The 13,995-nt window shown below is 47.0% G+C and overlaps 2 protein-coding genes across 2 annotated transcripts in view; one reads left to right on the top strand and one right to left on the bottom strand.

Annotated features, from left to right (window-relative positions):
* The window catches only part of IK (IK cytokine), a 375,513-nt gene that overhangs the window by 57,253 nt on the left and 304,265 nt on the right, over positions 1–13,995 (top strand). The gene's annotated exons all lie outside the window — the stretch shown is intronic.
* Positions 671–12,257, bottom strand: DND1 (DND microRNA-mediated repression inhibitor 1). Its single transcript, XM_048515563.1, has 5 exons — positions 12,210–12,257; positions 11,767–11,884; positions 10,720–11,181; positions 7,589–8,002; positions 671–1,700 (listed from the first exon to the last, which is right to left on the bottom strand). Exons 1-5 carry the CDS (start codon positions 12,252–12,254, stop codon positions 1,645–1,647), a joined length of 1,095 nt encoding a protein of 364 aa, XP_048371520.1. The 5' UTR covers positions 12,255–12,257; the 3' UTR covers positions 671–1,644.

Below are 13,995 nucleotides of genomic sequence, written 5' to 3'. Positions count from 1 at the left end.
AGCTTAACTTCATCCACACCGGGGCGGGTCCTTGTGCTGTGGTGGCACCTGCTGCCAGACCAACATTTCTTAAAAAAAAAACCTGCACAGACAATCAGACCTCCAGTGGTCAGTCAGAAGTTGACCTGCAAGAGCGGAAATGTCCTCATTGTACCACAGCGATTCAAACCATGGAACATATATTGCTCGACTGCCCCAAATACGAGGGATCTAGGACCAGACTTTTTGCTCTTTGTCCTGTAATCTTTAATGAATACTCTACTGTGGGGAAGATTGCGTTTTTACTAAACAAGTCCACCTCCCGAGATTTTAACTTTTGTAGCTAGGTTCCTTATAGAAACTTTGAAATGATTACCTGCGATGGTTCTCATGTATGGGATACTTGTTTGGACAATGTTGGCTGTTATATGGATTCTATGCCTAATAAAGGTTGATATATATAAAAAGTCAGAAGTCTTGCCAGGCAAAAGCCTACCTGGCCCCACCCACTTCCTAATTACACCTGCCCGAAAAAGGTGCCCACGGGACACATATTGGGACTCCTGGCCCAGAGCATAACAGCATCGACATGACATTCCAGAAATGAACACCGAACACATTTTATCTTTCAAACTTAGTTTAATATTTAAGGGCCATTTGTTGGCCTGCGTTATATACAGATTCTCTTGTCACGTGCTTTTGCAGAACCTTTTAAAACATTAAGGCGACAGGCGTATGCTTTCCCTGCCGTATTCATAAAGACTGTTTCCAAAGTTTAAAAAGGCACTTGGTCGCCACAGCTGTGCTGAAGTAAGGACTCCCTGAGCTTGCACAGCACAACCCAGGTTCAAGGAAGACCTTCTAAAATAAGGAAGTTTTGAACATACGGTTCGAGCAGATAAAGGCTGCCTGAACAGTTAAGGCACAGAGAGAATCCCTGTCCGACGCTCTCTCCACCCAGATGGTACATGGTCAAGTAAACCTTTAACTTTGCTACAGGAGAAAAAAAAATTTCAATACACGAGGAATGTTTAAAATCCAAAGAAAGGTCAAAAGAAAACAAAACAGCCCTCTCCATGACCACAGCCGGGTGGCAAGTCAGACCCAACTCTGGGACTTCTATGAATAGGAGCTCTTCCTCAGGTGCCCAATCTGGGTCAGTGGGAGGGGAAGGGGTTAAGCCTCTGCCCCATGGCTGCTCTTCCAAAGCAGGAGATTGTTAAACAAGATCCCAAACAACAAAAAACTTCCTTCATGGAACTAGCAGGTCCCGTTTGGCCCTGTGATTTTTAAGCCAGAGCGAGCATCGTAAACAACGCACAAGACATGCACGGAACTGTCACGCTTCCAAGAAAGATTAAAAGGGGAAAAAAAGACACCCAGTGATGAGACATTACAAATTACCCCTAAACTACTAGTGAACAAAACATGCACCCTCCCCCAAAACAGACTATTCAAACTATCTCAAAACAAGAACCGAAGATTCACTTAAGGGCTAGGCACTTAAAACAAGAACAAAAACAGACCCCCAAATAAGACAAGCCCCACAGGGAAAGGAAGGACGGGACAGACGTTCATTTTTTCCCAAGGGGGTTGACTCAGTACAGCCACCGTAGGGAGCAGGATGAGGCGCAGAGGCCCCAAGCAGGCAACTGTTGAGATGTGTCATGCACTGAAGCAGGGCAGGGCATTCTTCTTCAGAAATCTTCTTGGAGGACACCCTGTTGGGATGAGACAAAAGATTCAGGTCCAGATCTCACCTTCAGCCACAACCATTCTGCTTGCAATTCTTAAAACACCCTTCTGCTGCCTCTATTCCAGTGGTGGCGAACCTATGGCACGGGTGCCAGAGGTGGCACTCAGAGCCCTCTCTGTGGGCACTTGCACACAGAGTTCATCATGTGTGAGGGGGGTGGAAAATCACCCCCCCCACACACACACACATATATCTAGGCTGGCCTGGACATGATCCTTTTCCTGGGAGTAAGCTTGGTTGCTGGCAATGGGGCTTGCTTCTGAGTAAACCCTCCTAGGATCGTGATTCACCCATTTGAAGCATTGCACGGTTGCTTCACTAAGCTTACTCCTGAGTAATGTGTGTCTCAGAGCCAACCGTTTTTTCTAAACTGAAACCTCAGTATTCAGGTTAAATTGCCGTGTTGGCACTTTGCGATAAATAAGTGGGTTTTTGGTTGCAATTTGGGCACTTGATCTCGGAAAGGTTCACCATCACTGCTGTATTCCCACAACAAATACAAATACTTCATTTCACACAAGCACTTTGAACAATCTTGTAGTCTGGATACTCAAAGATGGGAGTCACTGGCGCCACATTTCTCACAGGCCAGTAGATGGGCTTGTTCGCTAGGCTACCTTTTTATCGAAGGCACACTTTAAAACCAGCACAACACAACTTTATGTATCCATTCTTTCAAAAACTCAGGCACACAGACACATATACAAGTCCCTGTGATAAGGACAGCCTTCACGTGAACTGCAGGTATATTCTGGGGTTCAAGTGAACGTGTGGACTATCAGATGTTGACTCCTATCTCACAGCCTGTCAATTTTCAGTCTAGTATTATTTATTATTATTTATTTAATTTAATATACCGCCCCATCCCCGGAGGGCTCTGGGCGGTGCACAACATAAAACCATATATAAAATCATCATATACAACTGCCATAAATACAATTAAAACAACGATTTGTTTCCCAAGATAGGTATCTCACGAGGATAACTTAACTTAATCCTCCTTAAAAAGGAGGGGGGAGGCAATGGGTCTCGATATCTGCAACCAGCTGCTCTCCAGATGTTAATGGGATTTGTAGTCCATGAACATCTGGAGAGCCGCAGGTTGCAGACCTCTGGAGCGGATAAGAAAAAAAAATAGCTAAATCAGTGTCAAAGAACACAACTTGTTTAAAATGAATATATCCCAAATATACTGTATTTATTTTGTAAACTATGCTGCGTTTTGTATCATATTTTTAATACGTACAGTTTATTGTATACAGGGTTATGGGCTTTTTTACTATTTTTATTGCTTAATTTTACTCTGAAATGGCCTTTGGCTAGCCAAAAATAAATATAGTTATCCTATTTATTTATTTATGCTTTTATACCGCCCCATCCGCGAAGGGCTCTGGGTGGTGTACATCATGTAGGGGTAACAATATAAAAAAGTTAAAACATTTAAAAGCAGCGATAAAAAACTAGAAATTTAACTCCAAGGATTATACAATAAATCTCAATGAAATAGAGTGGCGTCCAGCATTCCAGTTTTAAAATTCCCTCCCCCCGCCCCCAAAAAAGGAGGCATGGCCAGTCTCATTAGATGACAAATGGCCCAGATGTCAAGGGCCACGGGAGGGGGGGTACCATCAGCGGCCAGGCCTGGCGGAACAGCTCCGTCTTACAGGCCCTGCGGAACTCACCAAGGTCCCGCAGGGCCCGGACAGCTGGAGGAAGAGCGTTCCACCAGGCCGGGGCCAGAGCTGTAAAGGCCCTGGCCCGTGTGGAGGCCAGCCGCATCACCGAAGGGCCAGGGACCACCAGTAGATTGGCCTCCACGGATCGGAGAGGCCGTACAGGGACATTTGGGGTGATGCGGTCTCGAAGATACGATGGTCCCAGGCCGCGCAAGGCCTTAAAGGTCAACACCAGCACCTTGACACCTTGAACACCAGCACCTATGAGCAGCAGGTGTGTTCTGGGGACCAAGTCAATGTCTCGCGTGGGCAGAAGGTGCCCAAATCAGCCTGAAACAAAGGAAAACGATCAGCCAGCTGGGTCATCTGATTTAGTGCTTGGCTACCACTGTGAACGCATAGTCACTGAAACACTGTGGCACTACTAGTGCTAGTAGGATAAATTATTTTCATTCCTTTTATTTAATCTCTCTCTGAAATCTAGCTATTTTCTTCTTTTTAATTGTTCCATTTTGATAAAGAGAAATTTGAATAATAAGGGGCAGAAAGGGAGGATCTGCAACATTTCAGGATTTTACTGTTTATGCTTTGAAGCAAGTGACTTCTTCACAAACTTTCCTATCCATCCTCCTCTGAAAGTACAATAAAGGTGGAAGACACGAAAGGATGCACACGTTTCTCTTCAAAGAGAAATGAAGGACAAACCTGTCTTTTAAAAGAAGGAGGAGGAGGAAACAATGGCTATAGATGCCAGCCACAGATGCAGGCGAAACGTCAGGAGAGAATGCTGCTAGAACACGGCCATACAGCCCGGAAACCGCACAGCACCCCAATGGCTATAACCTCCCAAAAATGAATTTCCACAAGAAAGAACCTTCCGCCATAACAAGGCTGTTCTTCACATGGCGATGCTGCTTGTACCAGCCATCCCCACCCTCCTGGCTGGGCTTTTGTTAGTTTTTGTTTTGTCATCAGTAGTAGATTAGACAGCCAGTCTTATTGGTATCAGACTAGAATTCAGCAGACCTGTGTTCAAACCCTGCCTGTGCCATAGAAGCTTGCTGGGTGTTCTATCACCAGTCCCATATACTTAGCCTAATTTAACCCACAGGCTGTACAGAATGGAAGAGAGGGAGGAAAGGAAGTAAACAATAATGCAACAATAATTTATTTAACAATAATACTTCTTTAAAAAGCAAGCAAAAAGCCCACCAGAAGTGGAGGGAATGGCTGGTACCAAATATATAGAGGCTAAAAAAACTTCCTTCCCTTCTCCAAACCCGCTTTTGGAATGATAAAGATTGTCCTAAAGCAGAGGTGTCCCAACTCTGGCCCTCCAAATGTTCAAGGACTGCAATTCCCACCACCTCCTGCCAGAATGCTGGTGGGAATTTACTCCATGAACATCTAGAGGGCCAGAGTTGGACACCCCTGTACGAAAGTATGTTCACAGAAAGCTACAAAACAGCTGGGGAAAACCTGGGAAATGGGTATGTGTGTAGAAGCATTCTTATCCAGTGACCCCGTACTGTCACAAGGCAAACCAGATTCTCCAACTGTTACGTCTTGTGTGTTAAGTCCCTGAAGATCTTACCTTGATGCAGTTACTGATTTACTACCTGAGTGGGACCAACTTTCATACAAAATGATTTGTTTATCTCATCTCATTCACCCACACAAGCCTGTGAGGTAGGTTGAATGAAGATTTGAACCTAAACTCTCAGACCATTATACCACCTCTTGCACTATTATGGTAACCCCCCAGATTAGCCCATCAGGTATTATTCTTTTCCAGTCCTCTGCAAAAGTATCCTAAACCAGTGTTTCCCAACCTGTGGATCAGGACTCAAAAGTGGGTCACAGGCCAGCCCTCTCGAATAGCCACCTATCCTTGGCTCTCTTTTATATTCTGGAAAACAAGCTCTGACCCTTGTCATACATTAGTTGATATTTTTCTTCATTGCACATACATATTGATCAAGTAAAATGTGCCCGGATACTCACAGCTCAATACTTTTGGGTGACAGAAGTTTGACTCCTGCAAAGGGGACATTCCTGGGCTAAAGGCCCCCAGGGAATACCCTAGTCCGCTCCCAGCTGTACTTCTGCCCTGACTGGCACAATTCTGGGGCAGGAACCCACCTGGTATAAATACCACTTACACTGGCAGGGTGTAGTGTTGTGCTCTACAACAGCTCCAGGAGCTAATTCATTCCACCCCACCCAATTGGGCTACTGGGGGGAGGGGAAATTAGAGGAAGGAACAGGAAATAATAGAGAGGTCAAGGCTGGGCTGTGCCCTCCAGATGCAAAGGCTGTGTATGTTAAAATGCCACTTGCTTGGGGTTCATAGTGGAAGCAGCCGGTGTTGCGAGAGGTCTACTGGTTTGTCAAGAACATCTGGTTAACCATTGTAGAAAACAGAATGTTGAATATATGGCTGCCACATTCAGTGCTGGCCTAGGGTGACAAAAAACGTGGGCTATCTAAGTGAATGTGTCAAAATCAGGGGCCTGCAACCTGCGGCTCTCCAGATGTTCATGGACTACAAATCCCATCAGGCCATGCTGGCAGGGGCTGATGGGAATTGTAGTCCATGAACATCTGGAGAGCCACAGGTTGCAGACCTCTGGTCAAAATAACAAATAAATTTGGACTTGTGGGACACCATACCAAGAATGTGGGGGTCTTCTGTCCTAGACTAGCCCTGCAATGAAAAAGCAGTGCTATGGGTGGGGGAAATTAATCATGCTGCTTTCTGCTGCAAAGATTGGGGACACCCCCCCCAATATACTGGTGTCATTTGACAGAGCAGCAGTATAAGCATGCCACCACAGAGTCTCCCAGACTTCTACTTCAGTACATCAAGACTACAGTCCCCAACTGAATCCATTTGAAACACCGATGTAGGTAAAGAAGCAGGGGGAAAGTGGCTGTTTAATTTGCTACAGTTTTAATGCCATCCGGTCAAATTGTATGATTACTGTATTGATTTTGTTGTTGCTACTTCATGTTGGAAGCAACCCTAAGTCCACAAGGGGAAGGGCAGCCTTTAGGTAGAATAATTATTCCTCACCCCATTTTTGGAAACAAATAAGATACTTGGGGACAACTTCAAGTATATGCAGTACCTAGCTTCCTAAACCTTTTACTGATTTAAAACGGTCATATGTAAGTTAACATAAAATTGTACTATTCAGTATATTTATGGAATGGTGACCCACAAGTCCAAAGTTCCTGTAAAAAAACCCCTGCATGCATAAGTAATATTTGAAAAAATTGTGAATCACTGTACATTATGCTACCATAAGCACATCTTTCTTTCATTTTCTGTCATGTGAGAGGCGAGAATAGAAATTCAAGGTAAAAAAACTATAAATGAAATAAAAGTATATTATTTAGACAGAAACTCTTTCACAACTACAGAAGGTAAGAACTACTAGCATGTTTCAGATATTAACACAATAATCAACTGCCTAACAATGTGTTAGCATAGCAAATGTTAAGGAATATTGTTACCAAATAATTTTTGGGGAAAAAATCTAAGATGTGTCTACCCTGTTTCCCCTAATATAAGACATCCCCGAAAAATAAGACATAGTAGAGGTTTTGCTGAAGTGCAAAATATAAGGCATCCCCCGAAAGTAAGACATAGCAAAGTTTTTGTTTGGAAGCATGCCCGACGAACAGAACGCAGAAAAATAAGACATCCCCTGAAAATAAGACATAGCACATCTTGGGGAGCAAAAATTAATATAAGACACTGTCTTATATTCGGGGAAACACGGTATCTACAGTGTGTGGTTTTCTTCTTATGTTGACCCAAATTCCTCTATGGAAAAATGGATGAGCCCTTAGACATTTTCATGCTGCGTATTTTAAATAAGTGACAGATATAGTTTCTCACTGAAAACGAGAAAATAATTTCATAGCTGTTTTTTCCCCATGCACCCTAAAGGCTCCGTTTTCCCTTGGAAAAAAATACTACACAGCTTGTGTATGAAAAACCTTTTCCTGAAAAAATTATAATACTGATTATAAATGGAAAAAAATTCACAGAAATTTGAGAAGAATCAGGGATCTCTCTCCCCTGCCCAATTTTGTTTGGAATCTCTATTCCTGCTAGAAATTCAAGCATACTAATAACACGCTACTCAGCTCATGTAAAGACTCTTACCCAAGACTTTAAGTACTTGTAGTGCTATTACATTCTTTGCCTTTTCATGGTCTTCCACGACAGCCTCATCTTGCTTGATCCAAATTAACCCGCTGAAGGGTGACAGGTAGTTTGGGATCACCACTTGATACCAAAACTGAGTCCAGCCACGTTTCTTCTGGATGCACTTGGTAAGGAACACAGGGGTCCCCAGCTGCCCCTCCTCACACTGCAAGTTTAGGTAGTCTAGAACACTACCCACTGCCAGTGGCACAGGACGATCAACTGGCCCTTGGCTGGGGGCATCTTCAGCTGAGCAGCCGGGTGGCAAGATCTCCGGGACGGCTTGCACAGAGGTGCGGATGTTGAGTTCTTGTTTCAGGGATGGCTTCAGCCAATCCACCTCAATGTTGTCTCCACATACCCATAAAGACCCTGTATGAAAACCAGAAAACAGTGCCCGCTCAACATCAATATAACTCGGGGATCCCCAACACAAATGTCCAGCAGGTGTTTTTAGAAGGTGGGTGGGAGCCAAGTGGGGCTCTTCTGGTTGTCTACTAGAGACACAATTAAAACAATGTTGTTCCAACAGTTGCAACCACTAGTGTAGATTTTACTCTCTCTCATTCTTTCCCCCCCAATGTTTTGGATTTATATCCTGCAGGAGACTCAAAGGGGCTGACAATCTCCTTGCCCTTCCCCCCTCACAACAAACACCCTGTGAGGTAGGTGGGGCTGAGAGAGCTCCCAGAAGCTGTGACTAGCCCAAGGTCACCCAGCTGGCGTGTGTGGGAGTGCACAGGCTAATTTGAATTCCCCAGACAAGCCTCCACAGCTCAGGCGGCAGAGCTGGGAATCAAACCCGGTTCCTCCAGATTAGAATGCACCTGCTCTTAACCTCCTACGCCACTGCTACAATGTATTTTTAAAATCATCTTCCTTCTCCCCACACTGGCCTGCCTGTGATAGCCATTCAGTTGCTAATTCTACCTCCAATGGAAGCTATTTTCTGGTTGCACCCACCACCACGTGTCAGAATTTCAAGAGTGCCCACAGGCTCAGACAGGGCAGGGACACCTGATTTTGACCTACCTAGTGCCATTTACAAAACATTAATCGAGACAAATGAAATAAAACTGGATTCCATTTTAACAGGGCAGTCGGCGCTACCCATTAAGAGGAGTCTTAACTATGCAACAGGGTAATCTGAGTTGAGTACCTCTTTGCTAGCAACAGTCCATTTTTGCTCACAGTACCATGAAAGAAGAAGAGTTGGATTTATATCCCCCCTTTCTCTCCTGTAGGAGACTCAAAGGGGCTTACAAACTCCTTTCCCTTCCTCGTCTCACAACAAACACCCTGTGAGATAGGTGGGGCTGAGAGAGCTCCGTAGAGCTGTGACTAGCCCAAGGTCACCCAGCTGGTGTATGTTGGAGTGCACAGGCTAGGGGGTCTGCAACCCATTAGCCCCTGCCAGCATGACCAATTGGCTACGCTGGCAAGGGCTGATGGAATTTGTAGTCCATGAACATCTGGAGAGCCGCAGGTTGCAAACCCCTGGCACAGGCTAATCCGAATTCCCCTGGTAAGCCTCCACAGCTCAAGCGGCAGAGCAGGGAATCAAACCCGGTTCTTCCAGATTAGAGTACACCTGCTCTTAACAACTACACCACTGCTGCTCCAAGTAGTAGAAAACTGGAAAGCAGAAGACTGGATTAAGTTACTAGTGAATGACATAGCCCATGATGGCAAAACTTTGGTACTGCAGCTGCATGTATTTTGTACTTTCAATGCAGACTAGTAAACAACTGAAAAAGAGTAACAGATTATTAATCTAGATAATACTTACCAGAATTTATTTATTAGGACCAACCAAATAACACGTTAACAGCATGCAAGCCTCGGAGTAATTTAGAATTCTCTTAGGTTGGATGCCATGCAAAAAACAAAATGTTTCAAAAGAGAGAGCCATGATAATGAGTCTTGGACAAATCAAGTCTTGCTTGCAGAACTGCTTCAATTGGTGCTGGGTTCAAGTTACACCCACCTCCATGGGTCAAGAAAATAAATCAATCCTGATCCACAATCATTAACAAACTCCAGCAAAACAGCTAAATCTGAATATTCGTTTGAGGGTTCACCTGCGGCTCAGATGTCCATACCAGGACTATTAATTTATCAGTTCCCCTGCCACCATGCACAATTGGCCATGCTGGCAAGTAGCCGATGTAGTCTGTGTAGTCCCAACATCTGGAGAGCCGCAGGCTGTAGACCCCTGGCCTGTGAGGCAGGGGTCTGCAACCTCTTTGACTCTCTCCAGATGTTCATGGTTCTAATTCCCATCAGCCCCTGCACCATGGCCAATTGGCCCATGCTGGCAGGAGCTGATAGTGTAATTTCTTTATCTGGAGAGCACGCTGGGCTAACCTGAGGGTTCTTAAATGTACAAATTGGGGACACAGTAATCCCCAACAGATTTTTATGCAGACTTGGAGGACATCCCTTCCCCCCGCTGGCAGAAAAATCTGACATCTGAGAAAAACCCTAGGGATATTTGGGGAAAAAACTGTGAGGGCAGACTGCCTTTCCCTCTCCCCCAAGTTTCATGGACCTCTATATCAGTGGTGGCGAACCTATGGCACGGGTGGGCACGCACGCACAGAGTTGCCCCCCCCCCCCCATACACATCTAGGCTGGCCTGGGCTGCTGGGCTCAATTATTAGCATTAAACCTAAGACCTAGTTTTGGGGAAGCAGTGTAGGTAACCCTGTTAACCACTGTTAAACCCCACTGATTTTCATGTGAAGAACTAAAGTGTGATCCTTTACCTGGGAGTAAGCTCGCTTGCTGGCAATGGGGCTTGCTTCTGAGTAAACCCTCCTAGGGTCGTGATTAACCCGTTGGAAGAGTTGCACCGACTACCACCAAACTTACTCCTAAGTAACGCACACCTCGGAGCCAACGAAAACCTCAGTATACTGGTTAAATTGCCGTGTCGGCACTTTGTGATAAATAAGTGGGTTTGGGGTTGCAATTTGGGCACGGCCTCGAAAAGGTTCGCCATCACTGCTCTATATGATGCGCTCTAAACTGGCTACTAAAGATTTATCAAGCTGCACTGTGCTACTCCAAACTCTGGGGAGACTCACCTTCTACAAGGACCTTTTTGGCCATGGCAGCAGCCCAATGTGAGGCGTACTTCACCGTCGCAAATTGCTTCCTGTTCTGGAAAGGACTTGGGTGCAAGGAGATGTTGGTCACTCCTGCAGTGAGTTCGCAAAGTAGCTGTAGAAATGGGCGTTTTCTGATGGAGAGCGCTATCCCGTCAATCGACAGCTCACACTTCTCAGTGCTTCTGCAGACCACGATGGGGTGGCCAGGTAGGATCTCGAAGCTGTTGAGCGCAGCAATGGCCTCCTGGGCACTGCGCCGATTGGCATACTTGGCGTAAGCAAAGCCGCGATTCAGGCCACTAAAAGTCATCATGAGACGGAATTCGTATAGCTTCCCTACACTTTGGAAGAGAGGAATTAGCTTATCCTCATAGACATCTTGTGGGATTTTACCTATGAATACCTCTGACCCAGAAGTCGGAGTCCCGCCATTCCAGCCTTTGAAGATAAGAAAATAATCAGTCAGCTCAGACTGGGATGTTACCAACCCACCCAAACCGAGAAGACCCCTAGAAAAATCTTCAAACAAACCAAAACACAACATACAGCTCTGTACCTGAATCCATTTAGACTGAATTAATTTGGTTGAGAGCCAGTGTCGTGGTTAATAGCATCAGACTAGTATCTGGAAGACCTGGCCTCCAATCCCCTCTTGCACCATAAAAGCTTTGCTGGGCGACTTTGGCTCACTCACACACTCTCAGCCTTACCTACCTCACAGGGTCGTTGTGCGGATACAATGGGGTATTTCAAGATTTGTATCATTTTGTGTACTTAATTCTGCATCTAGTTTTGAACCCTTATAAACAGCCAAAGAAACCTTCCTACATCCTCATTGTATCTACACGACAACACTGTGAAGTAGATCCGAAATGAGCAGCATGCAACAGCTGAGGAGTGAAGTAATGGGATCAATGGGCTTTCCCCACTGCCTGCAACACCCCTCAATCTTGGTATTGGGGGGGGGGTCAAGACGAGCAAAGCGAGCAGCCCTTCACCTGCCTGCACCTCCGACGTACGTACCTGGCGGAGGACCGCCGTATTTCCTCTGTCCGTTCACCTGCACCAACCGGATGCCCGTCTCTTGCACCCAGGCTGAGAGCGCTGCCTTGTTCTCCCGGCTCACCACCTCGGTCCATTCCTGGGAAAGCAACACACAGCCCGGCTGCAGTCACCCCTGCAAAGCAGGCCCGCTCACCCTCCCCGCCGCTTCCAGGAGAGGCTTCCCGACGGCCTCTCGAGGCCACACCGGCCAAATCTGGGCCAGTGTCTGACCTCCCCTCCAAGCAGGCAGCTGCACAACTGGGCACCGCGGGGGGGGGTCTCCGCGGAGCAGGGGGGAAGGAGCGGGAACCGCCCCAACCAGCCCCGGTCGCCCAGGGGGGCTCCAGGCGGCAGGAGAGCCCCAGGGATGCCGGCAGGAGCGTCTTTTCCATCCTTCCGGGGAAAAGGCGCGGCCTTCGCACCTGTAGCCCCGCGCCCCCAGCAGGAACATCACCACCTGCCTCCATGCTCGCAGCCGACCGCGCCTTCACAGCCACGCCCGCCGCGTGCTCCGCTTTTATAGCGCGCGGAGAAGAGGGGGGGCTCCTTCATCCTCTTTTGATTGGCGGAGCCTGTCCCCCTCCCCCCCCCCGTCCCGCACGCGCAATTCCCCAGCGCGCGCTGCCTGCACTTGTAGAACAGCCGCCCCCAAAAGCAGTAGACCCCCGGTCGGCTGCGGCTCCTGCGTGGCGCCCCTGGGCCCCTGCCCCGCTTGGGACTGTGGCTCTGCCAAGCTTGCCTGCTGCTTCCGAGGCACCTTGGGTTGACCCCCTCACTCCCTGGCTGCTTTGAAGATAAGAGGTCGTGCAGGGCGCCGGGGTTCCCAGCACAGTCACCTCGGGAGGGGGCGGGGGGCGGTGTTTTCCTTGCATCCCAGAAGATACTCAGGTCCATTCCGCGTAGTAATGAGCCTGTTGGTTTTCCATTGTAAAGGAACCCACCGCAGCCGCATTCAGTTTGCATGCCTCAAACCGGACTTTCAGCTCTTGCTGAATTGCAATCGCTCCTCGCTGGATTGCAACTTGCAGGATTGCAACTGTTGCATTTATGCACGCTTCCCCCGGGGAATAGCCACCCCACCGCTCAGCACACTCGTTCATGAGACTGCGCAACTGTGCACCACTCGGTTGGTAACTCGTTTGCATGCGGTTTATTGACTATAATTTGTGTCTCACCTTTCCCACCTATGGGGACCCGGAGTGGCTCACACTGTTTTATCCTTACAGAAACCCCTGAGAGGTAGGCCAGGCTGAAAGCGTGTCACTCAGCCCCTTTCCACAGCGGAGTGGCAGTTTGCATCTGAGGCTCATTCCGCACATGCAGAATAATGCACTTTCAAACTGCTTTCAGTGCTCTTTGAAGCTGTGCGAAATAGCAAAATCCACTTGCAAACAGTTGTGAAAGTGGCTTGAAAACACATTATTTTGCATGTGCGGAAGGGGCCTTCCCACTTCCGGCTGAATGGCCACTGCGCCTCCACTGGGTCTCTGAATTCAAAGATAAATCTCAAGAATAGCAATAATTTGGGGGGCATCCATTAGAGAGAGCTTTCAGGTTCTGACACACAGGCGGAATGCACATGCAGAATAATGCACTTTCAAACTGCTTTCAGTGCTCTTTGAAGCTGTGCGGAATAGCAAAATCCACTTGCAAACAGTTGTGAAAGTGTATTGTCGAAGGCTTTCACGGCCGGAATCACATGGGTGCTGTGTGGTTTCCGGGCTGTATGGCCGTGTTCTAGCAGCATTCTCTCCTGACGTTTCGCCTGCATCTGTGGCTGGCATCTTCAGAGGATCTGATGTTGGAAAAGTTGTGAAAGTGGTTTGAAAATGCATTATTTTGCCTGTGTGGAAGGGGCCACAAGTTAGCTAATGCTGTGCCAGGCAATTCCTGCTGCTGAAATCTCACAATGTTATGTTTTTACCATCTCTTTCACTTCTAGGGCCCTACTGAGAATAAGACCAGTGGAGACTTCTCATCTCCCCCCCCCCCCCGGTTTCCTCTTTCATTCCCTGAAAACCCCTATAGCTTCTTCCTTCCTTCCTTCTGTCCTTCCCGTCCACCAACCTTTTGTTTGCCACACAACTTTTGACATATTGATATTTAGCTTTATATCCCACACTGGGGACCAAAGCAGCTTCCATCATTCTCTGCAACTCCATTTTATTTTCACAACAACCCTATGAGGTAGGTTAGGCTGAGAATATA

Source organism: Sphaerodactylus townsendi, linkage group LG14, assembly GCF_021028975.2.
Source record: "Sphaerodactylus townsendi isolate TG3544 linkage group LG14, MPM_Stown_v2.3, whole genome shotgun sequence".
Lineage (NCBI taxonomy): Eukaryota > Metazoa > Chordata > Lepidosauria > Squamata > Sphaerodactylidae > Sphaerodactylus > Sphaerodactylus townsendi.
The sequence above is the reverse complement of the archived record's forward strand: the minus strand, read 5'-3'. Positions and strand labels throughout refer to the sequence as shown.

Excerpts from the sequence above, each read along its gene's own strand:
- DND1 (XM_048515563.1), bottom strand. The coding sequence starts at position 12,254 with ATGGAGGCAGGTGGTGATGTTCCTGCTGGGGGCGCGGGGCTACAG. Across the intron at positions 11,885-12,209 it reads CTGGGGGCGCGGGGCTACAG|GAATGGACCGAGGTGGTGAG; the intron begins GTGCGAAGGCCG and ends TTGCTTTCCCAG. Across the intron at positions 11,182-11,766 it reads ATACGGCGGTCCTCCGCCAG|GCTGGAATGGCGGGACTCCG; the intron begins GTACGTACGTCG and ends TTATCTTCAAAG.